Source organism: Cottoperca gobio, chromosome 10, assembly GCF_900634415.1.
Source record: "Cottoperca gobio chromosome 10, fCotGob3.1, whole genome shotgun sequence".
NCBI lineage: Eukaryota > Metazoa > Chordata > Actinopteri > Perciformes > Bovichtidae > Cottoperca > Cottoperca gobio.
In genome coordinates, this window is record NC_041364.1 from 21,663,158 (window position 1) to 21,687,447 (window position 24,290).

The 24,290-nt window shown below is 40.9% G+C and overlaps 1 protein-coding gene across 1 annotated transcript; it reads right to left on the bottom strand.

The window, feature by feature from the left end:
• Nucleotides 1–3,052: 3,052 nt before the first annotated feature.
• Nucleotides 3,053–23,897, bottom strand: snx25 (sorting nexin 25). Its single transcript, XM_029442185.1, has 22 exons — nucleotides 23,677–23,897; nucleotides 22,674–23,414; nucleotides 20,945–21,029; nucleotides 16,687–16,903; nucleotides 15,918–16,090; nucleotides 14,386–14,572; nucleotides 13,953–14,023; nucleotides 12,727–12,917; nucleotides 12,369–12,500; nucleotides 10,686–10,835; nucleotides 10,396–10,521; nucleotides 9,874–10,038; nucleotides 9,185–9,316; nucleotides 8,815–8,955; nucleotides 7,977–8,090; nucleotides 7,784–7,861; nucleotides 7,403–7,486; nucleotides 6,269–6,386; nucleotides 5,892–5,958; nucleotides 4,352–4,533; nucleotides 4,154–4,254; nucleotides 3,053–4,049 (listed from the first exon to the last, which is right to left on the bottom strand). The coding sequence occupies exons 2-22, from the start codon at nucleotides 23,031–23,033 to the stop codon at nucleotides 3,984–3,986; spliced, it is 2,940 nt and encodes a 979-aa protein (XP_029298045.1). The 5' UTR covers nucleotides 23,034–23,414; nucleotides 23,677–23,897; the 3' UTR covers nucleotides 3,053–3,983.
• Between the last annotated feature and the right edge of the window lie 393 nt (nucleotides 23,898–24,290).

A 24,290-nucleotide genomic window follows, 5' to 3' on the forward strand; every position in this document is an offset into this window, starting at 1 on the left:
GTGAAGTTCTCAGTGACAGCGAGGAAGGCAGTCTCAATTGAGTGAAAACCAAAATACTTGGCCAAGTAGTGCTGGCTGTGCTTCCCACTTATCCTCCCACGAAGACTCCTTTGTCTTTTTCCTCCTGAGTCTTCATCCGATGAGGCTGCCGCTTCAACAAATACTGTTTCCTTAAATTAAGACTTGATTACCTACAATTGTGTCACCCACACCCACTGTAATCAGTCCACAAGATGGACCTTACAATTGAAACTCACTCAGCAATCAAGAAGTCTTGTGGAAGATCCTCCAAGATTCAGATGCACTGCAGATACACTGCATCGGGATGGATCGGGATGACTGGAAGCACCGATGGAGGGCCCGTCTGAGGACGACCTAGTAGTATACTATTCTGCAACGCAATTGATGTTAGTGTTAAAAAAAGACATTAAAGACATTATGCAACAAGGTTCATTGTTACATCTCAAATTTCTGGAGTTAGGCAAAACCAAAAGGTATTTCACAATGCATTATTCCCTTTATCTTTTCCTATTTATCTTTACAGATATTGTGATGTATCATATTAGATGACTGTCAATAAGTGTTGATGCTGATAGGGACTGTCTTCATGTTTGTACAGTTCATTGTAACATGTGCAATACTGTGTCATGATACAATCATATAGCCTATGCTTCCATTCCCATTCCAGTTATTTGCTACTGTGCTGGACCTTTATGTGACCCCATTGCTGTGTTTTTTACTTTGTGGCCATTTAACAAATTTAGTGTAGACAATGATATCATTTCCACTGGGGTTTTCAAAATCCTGTTTAGGCCCCCTGATGTTAGAACAGCTCAATATCATCACATCCCACTTTCATTTTAGAAACATGGATACATCACTCAAAATGCCAATTCAGGCTGACAATAAGGTGTATCTTCTCAGCACTGCATGTCAGTTATTATTTTTTACCATAATACAGTTCTGTTCTAAACCAGTTTACACCTGATCTATAGTATAGTTGCTGTGGTTAATGGAATTTTCCCCCGCTATGTTGTTCTGTACAGCTTTGGTACAGCCCAATCTTTCACAACACATTTTATGCTCTTACTTTGAAGGCAATGTGATATACTTCCTGTCTTTTGACTTACTCTCCCTTAACTTGACATGTCGTGGCTCAGCTGTGTGGCGTTGCTAATTACGAGTCATTGCTCACGCCCACTCCCCCTTTAGATTCCATACACTCTGGGGCAGGGGTCGGGAACCTTTTTGGCTGGGAGAGCCATAAAAGCCAAATATTTTTTTATGTATTTCCTTAAGAATAACACTTCTCCGAGTACTAATAGCAGTATCAGTGTTTCATTGAACAGGTGCTCTTTTATTAAATAAATAACACTTACGTTATTCATCTCATTTATGTGCACGTGTCAGTGTTTACTGCACGGGTGTCAAACTCAAGGCAATTATATCTGGCCCGCGAGAAAATATCATATGTCTGTCATAACTGGCCCGCCGGTTAGGGTAATGAAATCAATGCATGGCACAACCACGGGGAAATACATTTGAGGAAGAATCTAAATATGTGAATGGAATGAAAGTTTTTGGAAAGCAAAGGGAAACACACCACAGATCTCTGGGACGATGTGAGCCGGACTGTTTGTACGACATAACGAAGCATCTCACTGTTAAACCTGCAGCTTCAGGGCTGTGTGATCACAGACATGTGTGATGCAGTGAGAGCTTTATAAGCCAAGCTGCCTGTGGGAGACTCTGATGCAGAAGGAAACTTTGGTCACTACGTGTTTCCAAACACTGACAAATATCTGCACCGCTGTGTTCCCGACAGCATTCTGCTGATCAACTGAGAGCATGTGCCGACTTTGCTGCTCAGATATTTTAACTGCTCAACAATCCGTCTGCAGTTGACTTAAATATGTTCCATATCTTTTTGCACTTTATCCAATATGTGTATCCTGTTCAATACATGTGGATTGTGTTTGGCCTTCGACGTAGTCCCAGTTTTTAATGTTGGCCCTCTCTGTGAATGAGTTTGAGCCCCCCGGTCTACTGCTTGCTTTGTGCAGTTTCTCCTCTGCTCGGTTTCGCTTAGGGCGGGGCTCCGCCCCCTACGCACACACGTGTGAACACACCTTCACCTGCAGTCAGAGACAGAGCGGAGGAAAGAGAGGGGAGAACTAAAAACAAATCCGCCGCTAAATGTTTTACTTTAAAATGACACAATATAATTATGTATTACTTGTTAATCATGTTAAATGTCAGCTCAAAATTGTCTGCGAGCCATATTGCGTTATCGAAAGAGCCATAGGTTCCCGACCCCTGCTCTGGGGGAACACATGTTGCATTCATGTCCTTTTCTATCTATATCCAAAAAAACTGCCTAAAACCTTTTGCAATCACAGTTGTTGTTTTTTAAAGAAAATGAAATGGTGCAGTTAAATGAAAAAGTGTTATCCACAATTAGCAAGCACTACTTATTTTAAATAATTTAAATCCAAACACTACGTTCATCTCATGTTATATGAATGCAGCAGTATACCTACGAAATTCCTTCCAAGTTAAAATGGCAGTAATGTCTTCACTGATGCTCACTTTACTCAATTTCTTGTGCATTAAATTGGTTAGAAAATAATTATTTATGTTATGTATTGTTTTGCTTTTTACTGAAAGGTGGGTAGTCCAAATTCTTTGGCAGTAACTTTTTCCTCATTGTAGATTTATATTTATTTCATTCATAACCTGTGAGACTTTAAAAACATAAAGAAATATGCACATTTTTACACAATATAACATATTTTCCAAATTAAGGGAGAGTTCAATTAAAGTATTAATAATGCTGGAAAATGCTCTTTTTTTTTTTTTAAAGAGTCGGCCCTCCTCCCCACCCTAATAATTTTCGTATATCGACTAGATTTTATACTGTTCAGTGTTTTCTGCTTCAGGACGCTGGTTCAGTGATCAATCTGTCTCAATAATATTTATATTCATAATATTTAATTGAAGCGAATCTTGTAGTTTCAGAGACCCTTTTAAGAAATCAAACATGCCACACCCACTTTTTGTTTGCAATTTATTGCTTATATAAACGCTCTCTAAACAATTTTTGGTAAAAATAAAATCTATCAATAATAATCATAAATAAAATCATCACAATGACTTTTACATGACATTATATTGCACAATTATAAGCCTTAACAAGAATCACAGAACACAAGTGTTGTTGCTCAGGTTGTGTGTACGAGGAATGTTCAGAGGGCTGAGGGCGACGACACGATGGTGCCTTCAAGCGTCTTCAAGCGACGACACGATGGTCCCTTCAAGCGTCTTCAAGGGACGACACGATGGTGCCTTCAAGCGTCTTCAAGCGACGACACGATGGTGCCTTCAAGCGTCTTCAAGCGACGACACGATGGTGCCTTCAAGCGACGACATGATGGTGCCTTCAAGCGTCTTCAAGTGACGAGTCTTTAGATGATCAGCTTTGGAAACTGATGATCAAGCTTTTTACTCTCATAAATTGTTACCTGCTTTGTAATCTATTGACCGCCATGATTTACACAGGAACAAAATATATGTTGTGGTACAGCTCTGATGTTTCAGTGCTTTTGAAAAAAAATATATGTACAATTTGTTCTTGTGTGAATGTGGACTTTCAGGTACAAATGTGATCCGCCTACCTAAGTAGGAAGACTCCATGTAGTTTATCTCTGTTCAGACAAGTTCAGATCTGTACCACAACAACGTCAAACGTCAGCCCCTTTGAATCTGCTGTCAGCAGCTTTTTCATAATTTCACAGCGAAATTCTACCAACAGAATCAATATGTGTCTCAGTTCTGACCGACACAGCTGCTTTCTGTCGGAGGTTGAACCAAAAGGCTATCTCCCCGTCATCTCTGCCTTGGCAGGTTATGATTGGTTAGCTACAGAAAGGCCTAAAAGATCCAAAAACTCAATTTGTGTTAAGTGTGTGTGTGTGTGTGTGTGTTCAGATGTTGTCCACCTCCGCGCTGAGTTCAGGGCACACTTCCTTGAGTAACATTTCCATCAACACCTAACAGAGATAATGAGACAAAATGATTATGTTTGCAGCTGTGGTGAGATTGAAGATCTCTTTTTACGACAGACATTATTTGACGTAATACGTTTTATTCTTACATAGAGAAGATGTTTGTTGGCACTCGCCTCCTGCAGGGCATTGAAGATCTTGATGATTCCAAAGCGGGCATTCTGCTGGCCAACTAGATTTGCTAGTGCATCTGGTAAAAAAGATCATAATGAAACAAAGTAAAGACGTCAGATACGTTGATAAGATTAACATCTGCAGGTCTTGTTTACGTGCATTTCAGTTGCTACCTGGGATATTGTCAAGTAGTTTCTGTTGAGCCCGTTCCTTAGTTTCACTGCGTTCAGTGTCAGTTCGGACCTTGACGTGTGGCGCTAACTTCCCGTTGGGCCAGAAGGTGTCCCTGAACACACTGATGTAAACCACCGACATCTGTTCACAGAAGATCCAGTTCACTGTGTCTCGGATCTGTCTAAAAAGAAAGAAGAGAAGACGTTATCCTCGTAGCCGATAGAAGAAAACAGAGAAAACAAGTAGGAGCAGTGGCGGGCCGTCAGGGCCAGCAAGGCCTTCTCTGCTGGCCTAAACATCATCAGAATATAAATTTAATTTTGATATATTTTTTCCACAAATATGTATTAAATTACTCCCCATAGTCTATTCTCTTCATTTCATATCTTTCCTCTTGGTTGCGCTGCTTCCAGCCTCAGATCGAGATTTGGAGGTCTGGCCTTTATGTTAGAGCTTTTATCCAATCATATTTCAGCCATGATGTGTTGCCAGGGTCCAAGAAATCTGCCCTTAGGCCTTCAGAATCAACAGTGCGGGCGCCTGTAGCTTAAAGTGAACGGAGACAAAACTGTGGCGTTAACCAATCAGATTTCGAGTTGGCAACACCGGGGCCAGCTAGCAGGCGTACGATAACGTCAGCACGTCCACGTCTTTTGATTGGATACGCACTATTGAGAGGCAGAGCTATGCAGAGCTAGCCACCTCGAACGAGCTAATTTGTGTAGATTTCTACAAGCTGTTCTTTGTCAACCCACAATGGCTGAAGGAGGGGAAGAGATTGATTTGGTCGCTGATATAATTACACCGCCATTTTCAAGACGAACCTTTCAAGAAAAGCTAGACATCGTGAGAAGAGAACGGCCAACCCCGACGCTAGCGAGCCTATCACAGCCGGGAAAAGGGTTTGTCCGCCACTTTCAAATCACTAACTACGAGCGGTACCCCCGGCTCACAGCCTCTGAGAGGCACTGCACATTGTACTGCTGGGAATGCTATTTACAACTAAATGTTTCGGAAATATTAATATAACTCTGTTGTTAGGGTGATGCAACGCCCGGTTATACTGCGCTTCTGTCTAAATGTATAGTTTCTAGAGCCATGGCGTCATAATGATGGTATTAAGAGGTGGAATAATTCAGGTAGGACTGTGTATGACATCACTGAAGGCCTAGGTGTGAAATGCATGGCCCGCCACTGAGTAGGATTGATCACAGATCAAATCTCCAGCACTACAGTCACTAAAACCAGGAGGGCTCTCATGTACTGTACCTGGTGGATTTTAAAAACGGTTCCCTGCAATAACATTATCAAAACAATAAATGTGACGTCGCCTGTTAGCTTGTTACTCGAATAAGGTAGCAGACACCTACATAAACAGAACAAAGTCAATCCTCCAACGTATTTGTTTATGATTCATGAGATGCATTCAAATTAATTGAAAATATTCATGCGTTAGTCGTTATACGTAAAAAATGTATAACATGTGACAGCTGAAGCATGGTTTGTAAAAAATGTAAAAGGCAACGTGCTAGAACTTACTTGTTGATAGTTCGTCCAAATGTCACCTGGACTAGTGCAATTAGAGTCTTCCTCACCCACTTAAACACTGAGCAGGTAGACAGACAGACAGACAGACAGACAGACAGACAGACAGACAGACAGACAGACAGACAGACAGACAGACAGACAGAGAAGGAAACACATCAGATGAATTCACTGCAGTCACAATTTATGTTTAGGTCCCAAAATAAGGACATACTGTAGCTACCTCCACCTATAACAAAAACAACAAAAGGTGTAACCTCACTGTTTGCCATAGAGATACATTTCTAGTTTCTTTACATCGGCCTCCGTCTCTTTCATGTCAGACTCTATTGTTTGAATATCGATATGAAAATGAAAAATGATTTACTAACTTCCTCTGAGTTCAAAGATCTCTCCTATGAGCATGAAACAGGGTTCAGCCAGGGCGTCTCTCCTCCCATCCGAATCATCACCGTAGTCTGACAAGTCACTGTCATCGTCAGCCTCCTCCTACACACAACACACACGCACACAACACACACACACACACACCAGGTGAGGAGTCTGGACAGCCGGGGCCAGATGAATAAACGATGTGTACGTACAAAACCCATGCGTACACCTCTCCTCACACATTAACTGGTGTTTATAAAGGAAGAATGTACACACCTCACACACACACTACAGACCAGGTGTACACACGGTTTTAGAAGACATAGCTGTGGGTGATATGATGACGAGGAGATTGAATACAAGTTGGGAGCAGTGGTGGAATGTAAGTAAGTACATTTACTCAAGTGCAAATTAGAATAATTTGCACTTTACTTGAATATTTTCCTTTAATGGCACTTTATACTTCTACTCCACTACAATTAAGAAGACAAATATTGTACTTTTTACAGCACAATATTTATCTTACGGCTTTATTAACTACTTAACTTACAAATTGGGATTTTTGCATAAGAAACACAAGAGGTTATAAAATATGATGTTTTCTTATAATTAAACCAGCAAACACTTTATACAAGAACAGCTGAGCGATTAGACGATTGAGAGGAAAACAATTATCTATTAAATCTTGTTTTTCTGAATTTAATTAGAAAAATGTGCTTTGGGTATTTTAACATTTAATACTTGAAGTACATTTTGGTGATTGTACTTGTAACAGAGTATTTTACAGCGTGGTATTAGTACTTAAAGTAGAGGACCTGAATACTTCCTCCACCACTGGTTGACAGACGGGTATCATTGTTTTTAGGTTGTTTGCCTAATTGATTTTTTCCGTCTACACAGAGTTCTGAAAAATGTCAAAAGCGCATTATGAAGTTCATTTTCAATTATTTCCGAGTGATGAAGTTCATCATTCTTTTTATTTAAGCCTCTTGTAAAGTCAGTTTCAACACGAGGGCGATGAATGAATCATTGTCCTTCTGGTGTTTAATAATAATGATGATAATAATAATAATAATAATAATAATGAGAGAGATTTTGCTGAGTTGCTTCACCAGTGGAGAACGATGGTGTACCTCAGTATGAGAGAAGAAGTCTCCCGGCAGCTTCTCCAGGAAGGAGGCCAGAGAGAAGGACGATTTCTTCTGGATTGACATCACCTTTAAACATTGAACAAGATATCATCACTACACAATATACTGTATGGAAATGAATAGGACTGTGTACATATTTCACAATTTCCCATAGCTGCTGCTTTACATGCATCTTTGAGACATTCATGGAACACACTGGAAGGAATTTTAAAGCTTCAAAACTACTAAAACTGACCGGAATGAACAAATAAAACTTGTTATTGCAGTTGTTCATTGTAATGAATATAAAGTAATATATTTGACAGGTTTGTATGACAATGTTTTAGTAGCCCTGATTTATTTGAATTTATAGAAATTGGTTACCTTGAGGTGCTCTGGGGACGGGCTGAGGAACGCATAGAGAGCCTCTGACTGGCACAATCGCTCATCTGTCAACAGACGCTACACACACACACACACACACAGAGCTGAAGTCATCATCAACTAACTCCTCTTGTCAAGTCAGGAGTGTTATTACTAAAGAGCACTACAGCTGTACAGTCTGTCGTGTGTTTACCTGGAGAAAGGCATTGAGCTGAGTTTTGCTCTTGTCTAAGAACTTCTGGTCGATGGATTTGAAGGGAAGCTTGCTGAGTGATGGTAACTGGAGTTTCTTCAATGATGGAAAACACTGAGGAAGACACACACACACACATTGTATTATTAAACAGTCTTTCTCCTGCAGTGCCATGTAGTTTCTTCCTAAATGCTGCAGGGACATACAATCTGCTCTAATGTGGAGGGGGGGGGGGGGGGTGAAGCATTAGATAGGGATGAACTTAATAGTTTGAGGCTTCATTTAAAAACATTTGAATTCTAAACAAACATTTTACTTCCCATAAAACTTTAACTTTTTCCCCATATCTATTCATTGTGTCTCTCTCTGTTTTAAACCACTCAAGCATCTCTCTCTCTCTCTCTCTCTCTCTCTCTCTCTCTCTCTCGCTCTCTCGCTCTCTCTCTCTCTCTCTCTCTCTCTCTCGCTCTCTCTCGCTCTCTCTCGCTCTTCAGCTCTGCTGCACACAAAAGGAGGTCCGCACCTGTGTTAACAAGACGATCTGGCAGCAACTCTAACTACAACATAAAACACATTTATATAATAAGAAAAAATCTAATCTTTCCTCCTTTTTCTTTGGGTGACGACGTCGTAAAATACGACGACAGACGTTCGAAGGTCGTTTGAGAACCTTTGAATGTAAACATTCATACAGCCCTAGCATTGCATAGCCAAGAAGGCGGTTAGACGTTTGACTACTAGCGGTCATGCAGTATAACCATAATGCACAGCGATAACTGCTTACTGATGTTCAGAAAGAAAACATATCCACACACGTGCAGGTTTGGTGTCGGGTTACCTCAGTGAGTTTGCGGTGCAACATCTGGAATTCAGTAAGTTTCCTCTGGACGCTCCAGCGACTGTTGGCTGTCTCCTCTGCTTCCACTAGGCTAACACACACACTGTAACAAGCTACCGTCTCTCCACCCTCTTCTGTAGCCTGGAACACACACACACAAACACACACATAGTTTCAAACCTAAATGACTACACAGGTAACATTAGCTTGGCACGACAATTGAGTGAGGTCATCCCTGCATACCTGTGGAAATGCTTTGGGTGAGTGCATCTGTAATGCTTGAATGCTTTTACACTCAAATGTCATGGATTTTCCTCCAAAAAGATGCAAAGTGGAAAGAAAATGTGTCCAAAACATGTTTTTGACTGACCTCAGCAGTAGTGATGGTCGCCCTCCAGTGCCCCAGGTTTTCACACCACCAGTCAGTCCTGGTGATATGTTGCTGCAGTTCACCGTGTTCTTTCTCCATGGCTCCGATCTCTTCCTTTAATTTGCTCACAATCTACAAACACACAGAGACACGTTTTACCTTTCATAGTTAAATGGAGAGGTGACATGAGTGTTGGGAGTATTCCTTCATACAGAAACCCTGAGAGGCAAGAAAGGAAAAAAAGAATTCTGTTGGAAATGTTTTCTCTCCTGTGTTGTTGTTGTAATGCTCAGTTTGGCCCAAAGAGTGCGCCACTACCCCGTGTTCTAAATAGGATGAAAAGTGTTAATGTTTTCTTCCAGGTGACTTTTAATTCCCCCTGCACTATAAACACACGGCACATACATTGTGTGTTAGCAACATTACTGGAAATTAAATAAAAATACTTGTACAAGAGCAGATACATGGGCTTTTAAGCAAATCACTTGTGTTATAATTGGCTGTTTATTTGAGGGCTTTTTTCAGCCCAATCATTGAACATCTTGACAAAGACAAACTCAGGTCATTATGCTGGAGGAGATGGATGTGCACAACTTTAACCGTGTGTTTGTGTGATTTATGCTATCCTCCAGAAGTGAATTCTGATTTGAACCCTGTCGTTTTGTCCCACTTGCTGGTGCCGTTGTTACCTTCTTGTCTGGTTTTGGTGCGTTCTGGATGGAGCCCAGGGCCTGCCGCTTGTACTCCAGTTTGTCGTAGAGTAGGCGGAGCTTCGTAGCAGCATAGCTGGCCTGCTCATTGATTCTTTTACTGCCTTCATCACCAACCTCCTCTCCTGCGTCTAGACCCTGGCACTGCAGAATAAAAACACATATGAGAATGAGAAATCCTTTTATTCGTCCCACAGAGGACATTTACAGCGTTACAACAGCAAAGGGACAGTGCAGATGAAAGGCAAAATAAAACAAGTAGGCATAAATATTACATAAAGAGGAAAGCACACGTGTTTAACCATAGTAGAGATAAGTAGCAGCATAATAAAAGTCCGTTAACTAACAGCCAGTAATAACAATAATAAATATTATAAAGTATATGAACAGTGTAATAGCAATATATAATAACATGTATGTATTTATCAAAAGCTAAACACGCTCACAAAGGATACATTAGAGAATATCAACAGATCTTTGACAACATTGTGTATGTCTGACCTCTTCCTCCTTTTCCTCAGTGCTGCACTGTGATTGGCTGTTCTGTTCGTCTCGTCTGATCAGCCTATCGTAGTGGTCAGAAACCAGGAAGGAGGGGTAGTAACGCTCCCTCATGGTCTCAGCCACCTGCAGGATGCATCAGAGCACAAGAAATGCTTTATTGTCATTGTAGAACATTTTGACACGTGTGCAACGTGAGCGTACCAGAGTTACTTGTACCTCTGAGGACCTTTAAGGAGAAAAGCTTTGGCAATTATTTACAGTTAGTGAGAAGCAAAAGCAGCAGTTACCTGTTCTTGTAGTCGAACAAACACTTGTGTCCCTCTGTTCCCCACCAGACTCTGTTGGATCTCCTTGAGGAGAAACTTCTCCACTGGAATCTCCCTGCTCTCCACAAAGAATTTTTGGTAGATTTCCCCGACGATTTGGGGCACTTCATTCTGTCACACACAAATAAACAAACAAGTAAGCAGTCGCTCATGTACATTACATCTAGGGCTGTACCGGAAGTCTTTCTTTTACATTTGAAGATTCTATTGTGGTTTTTGAATAAAGTGTCAGTCGTCATATTTTATGAAAATACAAAGGAAAGAAATCCCCAATTTAAATAAAGTGATTCATCAGATTAAATGAGTCTTTTTTTAATAAATCTCCTTTTTTATTTAATATAACTCAGCAGTGCAAGCCTCCCTTTGTGTGTGGCGAGTGGAACAACAAACTGATTCTGAGCGCAGTGAACATTTTGTTTTTCAATAGATGTTGACTTTTGGACTTAACACTCTGGAGTTATTGGAAATATTTGGATCACACAAGTCGGAAACAATCCTACGCAGCCAGCACTCTAATCTAATTCTACAAAAGTATAAAACAAATATAATTAGTGTAGCCTGATCTTTATCTGCACCTGTGCACAAATCCTGGGTTCAAACTGAATAAATGGACATGTAAAAAAATAAATAAAAAGAAGCTGCTCAGCATTAAAATGTGGATTTAGAATTTAGAATATCAACTTTATGAATGAAGCTTTGAATGAAGCTTTACTACCTCACTGATGTCACAGAGCAGAATGACAACAGCTGAAACTAATTCTGTGGTGGAAGAACATGCATAATGTCATACGCAAAACATAATGTCACTCATTACTACTACCCTACTACCTACTACCCTACTACCCAACTACCCACTACCCTGCTACCTACTACCTAACTACCTAACTACCCAACTACCCAACTACCCTACTACCCTGCTACCTACTACCCTACTACCCTACTACCCTACTACCCTGCTACCTACTACCCTACTACCCAACTACCCAACTACCCAACTACCCTACTACCTACTACCCTACTACCCAACTACCCTACTACCCAACTACCCAACTACCCACTACCCTGCTACCTAACTACCTAACTACCCAACTACCCTACTACCCTGCTACCTTACTACCCTACTACCCTACTACCCCAACTACCCTACTACCCAACTACCCTGCTACCTACTACCTACTACCCTACTACCCAACTACCCAACTACCCTACTACCCTGCTACCTACTACCCTACTACCCAACTACCCAACTACCTACCCAACTACCCTACTACCTACTACCCTACTACCCAACTACCCTACTACCCTACTACCTAACTACCCTACTACCCTACTACCTAACTACCCAACTACCCTACTACCCAACTACCCTACTACCCTACTACCTACTACCCACTACCCTGCTACCTAACTACCTAACTACCCAACTACCCTACTACCTAACTACCTAACTACCTAACTACCTAACTACCCTACTACCCTACTACCTAACTACCTAACTACCCAACTACCTAACTACCCAACTACCCTACTACCTACTACCCTACTACCTAACTACCTAACTACCTAACTACCTAACTACCCAACTACCCTACTACCTACTACCCTGTACTATTAGCAGCTTTGGGCTAAACCCTGTGGAATCACCTTGTTGGCCGTTTTCAGTGTTTCCACCAGTTCCCAGAAGCTGATCAGAGCTGTCTTATCAACTCTCTCCATGTAAACTCTGAAATGCTCCCTGTACCCTGGATTACACAGGATGTCATCAAACTGCAGAATCTGGATGTGGGGAGGAGGAGGAGGAGGAGGAGGAGGAGGAGGAGGAGGAGGAAGAAAAGGACAAAACATCAGCCATGATGAGCTTTAATCCAAAGCAAAAACCCTCAAGTAAAGTCACATTAACGCCATGTGACAAAACAATTATCATTCAAAACTTTCAATACCTGACATGTTTTAAACTAAGACCACACCCGCTGCACCACCGCCCACCTTCTACGAGTCTCACCTTCTGACTTTGAGGCTCATCGCTGTCGTCGGCCCCTCCCTCCTCACTGTTCTCGTAGTTTGGTCCACCGAGTAAGCGTATCCGTTTCTCACATTGTTTCTTAGCAACAGTCAGATGATTGATATATCGTTTCATATCTCTGGCCCTCAGCAGGTCTGCCTTCATGGCTGCGGACTCTTTACCTTTTCGCTCTACGGGAGAGGGACAGCAGCGGTTGGAAGAAGAGTGTGAAGCAGCTTCGGTCACACAATTACACAATGTGGAGCCACTGAACCATCGAGATGAAGGGGCTCACCTTGTGTTACAAAAAGGCTCTTTCAGCCAAGCAGAGCGGCTTCCATACATGATGTTTATATATTTAATTACACTTGTAATTTATGTAGCTCAGAGGGAGCGATTACACACCGATTCTTCTACTAACTGGGGAAACTCTGCATTATTATACCTTTTATTTTATTCTATTCTGAATTATACATGTTCTGTGTGTGTGGCATGAAGTGGCTACAACTTACATTTCAATGTGTGTAAATTAGATATGTCATCACCTTTACTGTAGCTGGTTTATGTGGGTTTGATTAGTAATCAGTCCACCTTTTGGCTATGGTGTCAAGGAACTATTAACCTTTACAGGAATGCACTTTCTCCTGTCAAGGTAGTTTTTATAGATAAAAAGGTTTTCCGTGGGAGCGTTGTGCATCTCTGTTCTGTGTGTACGCAACGGTTATAAATGAGGCCCCTGCTCTTTACACGGGACCTACAGAGTTGTTGCAGCAACGAAAAAAGTGGAGAATGTAAAACTCTTGTAGTCACTATAATGGAGACTTTCCAGCCATACCCAGTTTATGCAATTCCAAGACTGTTTAGGGACCCCAGCATGCAGAAATAACCAAACACAGCATTTTTAAAATAGGAAAAACACAAGGGACCCTGTGAATATGACAATGCCAGTTTTTCCCCTCGCCAGAAATTAGCATACCATTAAAGTTAGCCCTCTTTCCCGACAGGCTAGCGTGACATGGTGATAATGGATTCCTTAGGGTTTTCTAGTTTCAGATTGTATCAGTGTCTTCAGTCTAGCTTTAAAACTGAGCTTGTTACAGCCTCTTAAAGACAGTAAAGACGGCCGGCGACCCCGCAGGTCTCAGAGGGTTTCATTCCCACGTTTTGTTTTGTGTAATGATTTGTTTCACCTTTCTGTCATATGGTGAAGTGCAGTGTTTCTGTACCTTTCTGCTTCTTGAGCTGAGGCAGGCTGCTGATGGTGGTGGCATGAATAATCTCTACCACTATCTGATACCTACAAAGAGAGATAGAGAAGAACAAGTTCAAGTTGTTGGACTCACTCAATAAAATCTAAATGGGCTCCATTAGGACGAATAAACTACTGAAGTAAGCAAAGATATAAATACAGTATGACGTGGCACAATGGTAAAATCTTATTCTAAAACACGCACAACATCTGGTGCAGTATGTAAACTCTGAGTCCATCAGATACATCAGCAACAATTCAGTATTGAGCCATTACTTCTCAAACTAACAAGACACTACAGTCTGTTCCCAAGGTAACGCCACAGCAAAGTGTGGCAATCACTGTCCGGTAACGTGTGTGTGTGTGTGTGTGTGTGTGTGTGTGTGTGTGTGCGTGTGCGTGTGTCATGCCTGAGTTGTTTGAGGAAATTGACATCAGCAGAGGTTGATATCAGTTTGATGAAGTCTTCGTAGGAGGCAGCGTAGGTGTAGGCTTTCTTCTGCTGCTCAGCCTGCTGCTCCCTCTGCTCCAGCTGAGACAGCAGCATCCTGTTTATGGAGTCTGGATCGCTGAGCACTTCCACCAAAGGCTTCAACACTGAACAAAAAGAAGGTTTATATATAAAGGATCAAATCTTCTGAATGCTGTTGAATGAGTCTGAATCACTGACCACCTCGACATACAATAAACACGCCAAATGTATGCTGATATGTACAAACAGATACTCGCAGTCACCCTGCCTTTCAAGCTTAACGGGATAGGTCCAGTACAGTACAGTGAAATGGATCTGTATGTGACGGAATCCGTCTGCTGGTCATCCAGGATTCATACCGTAGCTACATGTGTAAAACGTTTATACCAGCTGGTCTTGTGTCAAAGTTGGCTCCCCCTTCGAGTGGCCCCCCTATATTATACATGCAGTATATTCCCATATGGTTCATGCTGGCTTCCTAGCATGGCTTATTGGGACATCACCGAAACAAAGCCATCGTTAGAGTCATTAGTTCCACCTGTGCTCCACCTGTTCGGACCATCAGTGTCTGCTGTGACACTACAGGCCTCAGAGTGGACACAGACAGTGTATCATTCCTTAAAGGGGCAATAGACAAGCTTTTTGCTTTAACTCATCATTATGAAGTATGTGTTGATTATAATAATGACACGTCTGACTTTAGATTTGTTTCCTCTAAGCTCTACAACGCAATTCTGTCAGCCTTCGTGTTGCGTTCTCTCTTTCCTAAAGCGCTAGACATATACACTGCATCACTGCATTTAGCTAACAGGCAATTCAACTAAATAGTTTACAGTAGCTACCCCCAGGTAGAGGAACAACCAGAGTAATGTTAACTGCACCCGGCAAAAGAGCCGCGTTGACAGAGGAGGAAAAGAAGGCAAAGAGGGAACGTGACGAAAACACGTTCTTTCTACTGAGCGAGATCACTAAGTGACAAAACGAGCCTACTTATTAATACTACAGAGTTTAACTTGTTTGTTAATAAGTTGAGGGTTCATAGTTTATGGGGATTCTTACAGTTGTTTCTTGCTTCAGACAGCAGGCTGCTAGTTGTAGCCCATGGCGGCTTTAAATACACTTATTTGAGTAAGTGTAAGAGGCAGACACTTTCACTTGTCTTAGCAGGTGCAATAAATAACATGATGACGGCTCCATTTCATTTGTTTCAAGTGACTCTCTGCTTTGGGCATTTGCGCCCACGAGGTATGAACCTTAACCAACTCGGCTATCGGGTTAACCATCCTGAGAACATCTTAAAATGATTTCAAGTTATTGTCCCACAATGGTCTTGTACACACACACACACACACACACACACACACACACACACACACACACACACACACACACACACACACACACACACACACACACACACACACACACACACACACACACACACACACACACACACACACACACACACACCTTTAGTAGTGATGACTTCTGTGAGGCAGCAGCGTAGTGTATGTGACTTGGCATCCTTTTGTGGCAGCAGACATAGCAGCAGTATTCTGGCTACACAGCGGAGGAAGGCCAGCTCAGAGTCTGGACTGACCAAACAGGGATGGAGAGGAAACGGTCGAGTGCACTCCTCTGGTCTGCATACACACATGGGAGAGACACAGATTCAAATGGAGATATAAACAGAAAGAGACAGAGTGCAATTCTGGCAGAGCGACATGTCAGATGATAACACTGCCAATCGTTATTCATACTTCAGCTGTGTCGCATCTCACTGCATCTTTGCGTTTTAAAGCCTGAGTGAACAAGACACACTGCTGCTACATTGCTTCTAAAGTATTGAAGACGAGGGAGGCCAGACATTTCTGTAGTGTGATCAAATCACAAGTCTCGCCTGACTTGCCAGGGATAATGAAAGCAGATGGTGTGTGAATCATCGCTTTGTCTGTAAGTGTACCTGGCAGATGCCGCCTGGAGAAGAAGGGAGTGAATCTAAAGGATTTTTCTCTTATTTACACGCTACTGAATTGCCATAATTTTATTAAAGAAAATCAAAACGGACATTTTCTGTTAAACAACAGTGAGTCAGCCGGCTGTGCAATGGAAGCTCAGGTGTAAAGAACACTTTGTTTCACCCAAGCATTAATGAAACTAATGTAATCTATTAACAATTGTGTGTGTGTGTGTGTGTGTGTGTGTGTGTGTGTGTGTGTGTGTGTGTGTGTGTGTGTACCTTGCAGATGCAGCCTTCAGGTCAGTGAAGTGTGTGTGCAGGATTCGGATGGTGTCATAGCACACCACGTTGACAAGGTCAATGTCAGCAAGCCTGGTTCTCAATTGCCCAATCATCTGCCACCAGTCCTCCGACAGCATGGAGTACAACTGGCCCTCATCGTGACTCAAAGGGATGTACCAGGACAGGATGTAGTCTCTGTACGCAAAGTCAAACACTGGGGAAAAGGAGAGAATATCATTTCAGTAGATGGATTAGGGCTCTACATAATGTGTATTTATTTTTACATTCAAAGCTTCTATCAAGGTTTTTGATCGATGTCGTCATATTTTATGACTTCACCCAAAATAAATGATCCTCAATTTGATTAAAGTGATTCCTCGGATTAAATGAGTTAGTCTTTTCTTTTTTATTAAATCAACTTTCTTTAATGAATATAACTCGTCAGTGTGTGCCTCCCTTTGTGTGCGGCAAGCGGGAGAGCAAACAGTTCTTTGAGCACAGTGAACATTTTGTTTTTGAGGCTAAACACCAACAAATATGGATTTAAGCAGATTATTTGGTGAAATAAAAGAAACATGTTGTGAATTCTGGAAATGATTACATCCATCTTTTTTCAATAAATGTTGACTTTTGGACTTTACAACACTCTGGAGTTATTTTTTTTTTAAAATGGTTTCGATCACGAGTCAGACAAGACTGGAATCGAATTCGACAAATAGTATAATACTAATAATATTAGTGTAGCCTGATCTTTACCTGTAACTGTGCAGAAATGAGGGCTCCTCGTCTAAAGAATTAGATTATTTTTTACTAATGGATTTGACTGCGATTCTCCACAAACAATAATGCAGAAGCACCACTCTAAATCATGTTTAGTCCTGTTAGTCATGTTTTGGTCCAAATCAATCAGGCCAGAGATGGGCTCATATGTTTCTTGGAAATAAGTCATTCACCATTTAAAAAGCATAAAACTATTTGTTTGCTAAAAAATTATCATTTTGTGCACTAATTGTTGCTGATCAATGCCAGTCCTCTGTTACCAAATGAGTGCTGGGATGTCAAGCTTTCAACAACATCAGGAGCTGTCCTGGCTCCGTTTTCATTGTGAATGCTCTAAACTCCCAGGAACCCTGAACTACCCACTGTGTGCATTGCACTAGGTTTCATTTCCCTAAAACCCAGGTGAACACTGGTGCAGCATTTGAAAGGTGGAGGAAGTATCATCTATCCATCTATTTTCTATAAACGGTCAGACGACCTCTCACACTCGCATTAAAAGCCGGCAAGGTTGTGTAGACAAACTAAACATAGTTATAATAAACTGTTTCAGTTTCTAGAGAGCAAAATCCTAAAGAAATTCTTATAGCAGCTTTAACATACAGTATGTGTCGCACAAGAAGCAAAATCTGCAAATGGAAGTTGCAAAGAGAGCACCAGAAGCAACTGTTTAATGCATAAATAAGACTGTGTAAAATACTTAAAGAGGAATTTCAACCATGAAATTGCAATCAAAATGAATGCTGTAATCATACTGCTGTAACTAATTCAGATTTGCTTTGAAGGATATTGTAGTATTTTCTCCTCTTTGAATCATAACTGAAGTTAAACTCCAGAAAATATGTGAATCAAATAATTCTTTCATTTTTTTGATCTGTGAAGTGAAACTTCTTAGGCTTTCAACTGTCTGCCCTGAAAGGCATCTTAACATCTTTAAAAGTATAACCGAATAGCGGACATGGCATCGCATGTGACACTGGGTTTATAGAGAGTCTGGAGAGTTTTAATTAACGGATCTGAACTAAGACTGTCATTTGTTTACTGTGTACACACACACAGTCACTATGTACAGTATGTCGCCAATACACAATGTGACAGACGCACCTTCTTTTCTCAAATATAATGTACAGTCATCTTTCACAGATATCTTTTTACATTTGAATATACAAAGGGATTCTGCTCATTCTCCATTTGTCTGCATGAGTTTGACTCACATAGTGCAAACACATGCGGGTTAGGTGAACTGGTGAGAATGCATGTATTCTTCTGAATGGGTTAGTCCTATGACCGACTGCTGATCTGTCTGCTGTGTAGCCTCCAGCCGCCGTGTGACTGAAAAGGATCACTGGTTTAGAACTAAGATGGAAACGCTAACGCTCCGATAGTAGTTCAAGTACACAGTTTACAGAACTTCATTTTAGAGTTGCAACGATTAGTCCACTAATACTTTAGTCTATCGGCAGAAAGGAAATAACTGACTATTAAAGTAATTTTTCATGCAAAAAATGGCAGAAAATGTTGTTTTCAGCCTCTTAAATATGGAGAGTTCCTGTTTTTTTCAATATCTTTGAGGATGGACATTTCTCACTATTTACTGACATGTTTGTCTCTACAACCAATAAGTTACAAGAGCACAAAGTCTTCATAGATATAGCCTCTTAATGTTGCTCTCAAAGTGCACCAGATTTATGCATTTCATTTGAAATGTAAAAAAACAATCATTCTAAATGCATGATGTTTCCAAAGTCAGTGAGTAATCGTGTTAAATAACCATAATCTCAATATTGAACAAAATAATGTTGATTATAATTGTTGCCATTATGGAGCACCTTAATAACTGGTCCCCTGGGAAGCGAATGCCCTGAACTAGAGTGCTTGATTTAAATCCAAGAACTGAACACCAACATAAGACTGATACAAAACACTGTTTATCAAAGTGATCGACACAGCTGGTGTCGATCATCATAAACTGGTACCACACTACGCCAGAATAAACCTTTTCAAAACACACACAGGAGGAGTATATGCAAATACACACCCTTGGTGTAAATCCTGGAACCATCTGTTACTTGGCAGCCAGACATTGTGTGTGTGTGTGTGTGTGTGTGTGTGTGTGTGTGTGTGTGTGTGTGTGTGTGTGTGTGTGTGTGTGTGTGTGTTAATGGGACATTAACCAGGACATTGTACTGTTGTAATCCCCTATGAGTGGGAGGATCCCTGACAGGACATGGTGACTGAGAACACAGCTCCATCAGTCAGCAGTTTTCTCAAAAACAGAAGTTGCAAGTGTCTCCAACAGTCAGAAACATTTCCTGAAGCGTCGACTGATGAGACAAACCAGCCAGCCAAGACACAGGCCACATTTTTGAGGGATGTGAAAACTCCATTTTGAATTTGTGGTGGAGAGCAGAGAGTGGGGACTTTAACTCCTTATGTTCAGCATTCAGAGTTGTGTTTGATGTATGATCAGTGTTACATTAACACTGTCAAAGTATAATTCCATAACTTACTTACAGATTTTGTGGATAACGTAATGATTAATACTCTGGTATCATTTTTCATCAAGGTTATTTTTAAGAGCATTAAATAATATATTCATATATCGGGGGTTTTTTTTTATCATCATCGCAATGGCAACTACTGCAATAAACATATTGTGAAGGACTGAGACCGTGCACTCTTTTTAGTGAGTTGAAAGAGTGTCAGTAGAAAATGTGTCACTTTTCTTTAGTTGGTGCTTTTGTGTTGAGTTCAATGTTCATTTTGTTTTTAATGAAAGAATGTGGGAAAGAATTTCCCTTCATTCAACAAGCAAGCACTATACTGAAAGAAGCAAAAAGGCAGAACTGAGAACACTTTAATAATTGTTTATTTATCGCAATAATTATTGTTATCGCGATAATCCACAACATTATCGGACTTTTTCATATTTTCCCCTTATCATGCAGCCCTAATAAATGTTTATACGTTTAGAATTCAGACACTCAAAATGTGAGAAAAGGAACTGCAGTGTAGAAAACATCTAAGAAGTGCATTCAGACCGAGCTAAATTCAAACTTAACACCTTGAACACACTCGTGCAAATAAAGGTGAAAATGCATCTTTTTGAGCTCTACATCTGCGCACGTCACTATAGTGTGAGCAGTACACATGAAGCTTTTAACACAGGTCACATTTCTCAAGTGATCTCAGGCATCTTACTGTTATGTGATCTAATTTAAGAACCCTGACTTGTTGGTGCACTTTGTTCTTGCTCCGTTAAGAATAACAAATGCTCCAGTAATGGTATAAAGACGCTTGGCAGCAACGGTAAAGCTGCTGGCTGAAGTGGCCTGTACATCCCAGTGGAACAGATGTACAGTATGTTTTTACAATGTTTCCATGTCATGAAAAGTTTCCAAGTGCATTTGCATTAACACGGCCATACGATGGTCATAAAACACCTTAAACAATCTCTTAGTGATAGGTGATCCATTACCTTCCTTCAGAGCTTTGTCCACATTGTGTGACACCACCACCCTCCTGCTCTGGCTTGACTCCTGAACTGGCACCAAAAAGCGAGCCTGAAAAACAACAAGAGTATCAGATTACATCTCTTCACATCACAGATGGAGACGACGGCACAAAATCAGGAAATATTGAGCAAAGAGAGGGAAGAGAAGATGGAGAGCTGTGTGTTTAATAAGCCTAAAATTCAATTAAAACAAACAAGGCAGGCAGACAACATGTGTCATAGCTTACACAACATGTCGACCAGACGAATGCTTGTGACGATACTCCTCCACTGTCAACATCAATAAGTCATCAGTGCACAGCAGCAGACGAGCGCAGCTGAAAGGCAGCCGCTGGGTTGTGGCTGCCTATTAAGGCAAGACACCAACCAGCTAGTTGCAAGGACACAATCTCTTTCCTAGCAGAATAAAATCACCCTATATCTGTGTGTGCATGTTTGTGTGTGTGTGTATAAGCATGTCTAAATCCAGCAGCATGCATGACTCCATCTCATCTATTATAGATCAACAGAGTGAGGATCCGGAGGAAGGGAGAGAAGATGATAGAGGAGAGAACTATGGGGAGGGGAGGGAAAGATGAGAGAGGAGAGAAAGATGGGGAGGGGAGGGAAAGAATTGAGGGGGAAAGGATGAAGCCTCGAGAGGAGCAAGAGAGGCCAGTTAGGAAAATGAAATGAAACATATCAAACTGTAGCTGTAACAGAAGTAAAGAATACATGCAGAAGTTTGGCAAATCATTTTAACATTTAATCAGTCGCAGCAATCGTGTTTGTTGTTAGTGGAAAGGTTATTTCGGCATCTTACTAGTGACAAGTCAAAATGTCACTAGTAAGAATAACGATTACAGATATCTTCAATTGAATTTCAACATCTTAAAAATGGATTGCGACATGTGGAAATATAATTTCCCATTTCAGATATCAACAATTGCATTTTGGATATGTAGCGTAAACTACCAATTCAGTTCAAATATGTACTTACATCATTGAAGATATCTACAATGACTCATGTCATATTGAATAGCATACATATGTCAAATGTTATCCTGACTAGTTATAAAGCAATTGTTGGTATCTCAAATATAATTTTTGCTAATTTACAATTGAATTACAGATATCTGAAATACAATCTTAGATATCTGTAATAACATTCTAACTAGTTACAATTCCAAGCAGACATATCAAATATTTAATTTTGATTATTAATTGTAGATATGATTAATTAACTTGCAACTAGTCAAAATTACATTATTGATATGTCGACTAAGAATTATAAAACGTGAAAATTGTAGATAATTGTAATTGAGTTAGAATAGAAGTCAATGGTAAAAGTTGACTTAATGTAATTAGATTACAGATATTTCCACCAGTAAGAATTTAGTTGCTGATATCAAGAATGATTATTTTGACTGGTGAGAAATGTATTACAAATATCTTAAAATTAGAATTGCTACCAGTCAAAATGACATTATGGATATGTTGACTTGGAATTCTAACTAGTCAAAAAGCATTTGTTGAGATCTACAATTGCTGTTACCGCTTTTGAATTTGTCAGTTTTTCTCCATCAATGGATTCCAGCAGTTGGTTATAATTCATAATCTGATGCTAATGTCTATCATAGGGGGCTGTTAGAGAGAGTGTGTTGCCAACAGTGTACTGTATGTGATGAATGAGTTTAAATGACCAGTGTCTTACCATAAGCTTGTTGAAGAACTCCAGCCGTAGTGCTGACTGCCTTCTGTTTCTGTCAAAGCAGCTGACTTTGAGAGGACTCTTCCTGACCAGCAGAACAAAGCTCCCAGCCAGGAAACACAGTATGGCGAAGGACACATAGATGAACAACTTCAAGAAGAATGAGGTCAGAGTCAGGCCTCCCCAGGCCAGCTGAAACACTACTGCTGCCACCACGCCCAGGCAGAAAGCCGGGACGAACCGGAAAGAGGAGCCGATAGAAGAAGAGGTGGAGGTGGCAGACATGGGCCCCTCTTCTTCTCCTCCTCCGGTACTGCTACTCTCTCCAGCCAGTGGTGTAGTGGTAGTTGAGGGGGTGGGCATACTGCGACCCCACCATCCATATATGTGTCACTACTAGTGAGGCTGAAAAGTTGGTCAGCGAGTCTATACGCCAAGTCAGAGAGGTAGGTATACTGTGTACACTCGTGTTCACCCTCGACTACAACACTGTCTTCAAGACGCGGCATCCCCGCTCTGACATCTCCTCTCCGACCCACAGCTTTATGTTTTCCACGCTCCTAGCATCGGCCAGCCCGGCGGCCACAGGCACCGAGCTCCGTCAGTGTAGTCATCCACAACACAATGCTCCGGGCAACAGAAAAGGACACCAGGCTCGTCTTGGAATAAGCGACAGGAGCCACCAGAAAACAGACGGAGAGAGACCCGGGGTGATGGGTTAGATGTAGCAACACCCTCCGTCACCTTGGAGACAAATAGGTGGAAGGTAGCTTAGTGACTGTGGCTAACCAACTGGGCTAGCAGTAAGCTCAATTAAGCAGGCAAAATAAGTAACTGTAATCTGCTTTACAATTTAAAAAAATACATAAAATACTACCAAGAGCCAGCAAATAATCTCGAACTACTGTACGGGTTGACTACTAAACCAAATGCAATATCGACAGCTAGCTAACTAGCTTACTTGCTAAGTAACCAATTCAATATCAGCTAATGTTAGCTTACTTACCTATCGTTAAAAAAGGTGTGCGACAACAACACTACATTCTTGCTTTCCTCTCTGTAAAATATTGTATCGGAGGCGTTACAATGGCGAAAAATATTATGAACGCAACGAGAAAATGTGTAAGGTACCAAAACCCCAACACATAAAAACAAGCAACTGTTATTTTCCTCGAGCTCCAGCTGACTAACAAGCTCTCTGAATGTGAAAGGTTGTCAGCCAATCAGCGCTTGTGTTAACCACTGATGTTGCGCCTGTTTTATGGATCAAGACAGCCCGAGTGGACGGGCGGGGGGATTGATTGAAGGATTGCTGTGAAGCATTGGGGAAAATACTGCCAACTGGGCAGCTATGGATAATATCAAGCGTACAACGAGATAAAGGATCATCATGCCTCATTTCTCTGATTTTTCTTTCAGATATTGGCTTAAATTGCTGTCTGATATTATAAAAAACGTTTTTCAGTTTTGAGGTAAAAAGACATCATGAAGTGTAAATACAAAATATTGTTTTTTCAGTAACGAGTAAGTTATATGTCAGGCATATTCACCTCTGATCATTTCAAACATACTGTACAGTATTACTCTGGAAATCTACTTAATATTATTTCTTGTTATCCT

Excerpts from the sequence above, each read along its gene's own strand:
- snx25 (XM_029442185.1), bottom strand. The coding sequence starts at position 23,033 with ATGCCCACCCCCTCAACTACCACTACACCACTGGCTGGAGAGAGTAGC. Across the intron at positions 14,024-14,385 it reads AATTTCCTCAAACAACTCAG|GTATCAGATAGTGGTAGAGA; the intron begins GCATGACACACG and ends CTCTCTTTGTAG. Across the intron at positions 4,255-4,351 it reads ACTACTTGACAATATCCCAG|ATGCACTAGCAAATCTAGTT; the intron begins GTAGCAACTGAA and ends CTTTTTTACCAG.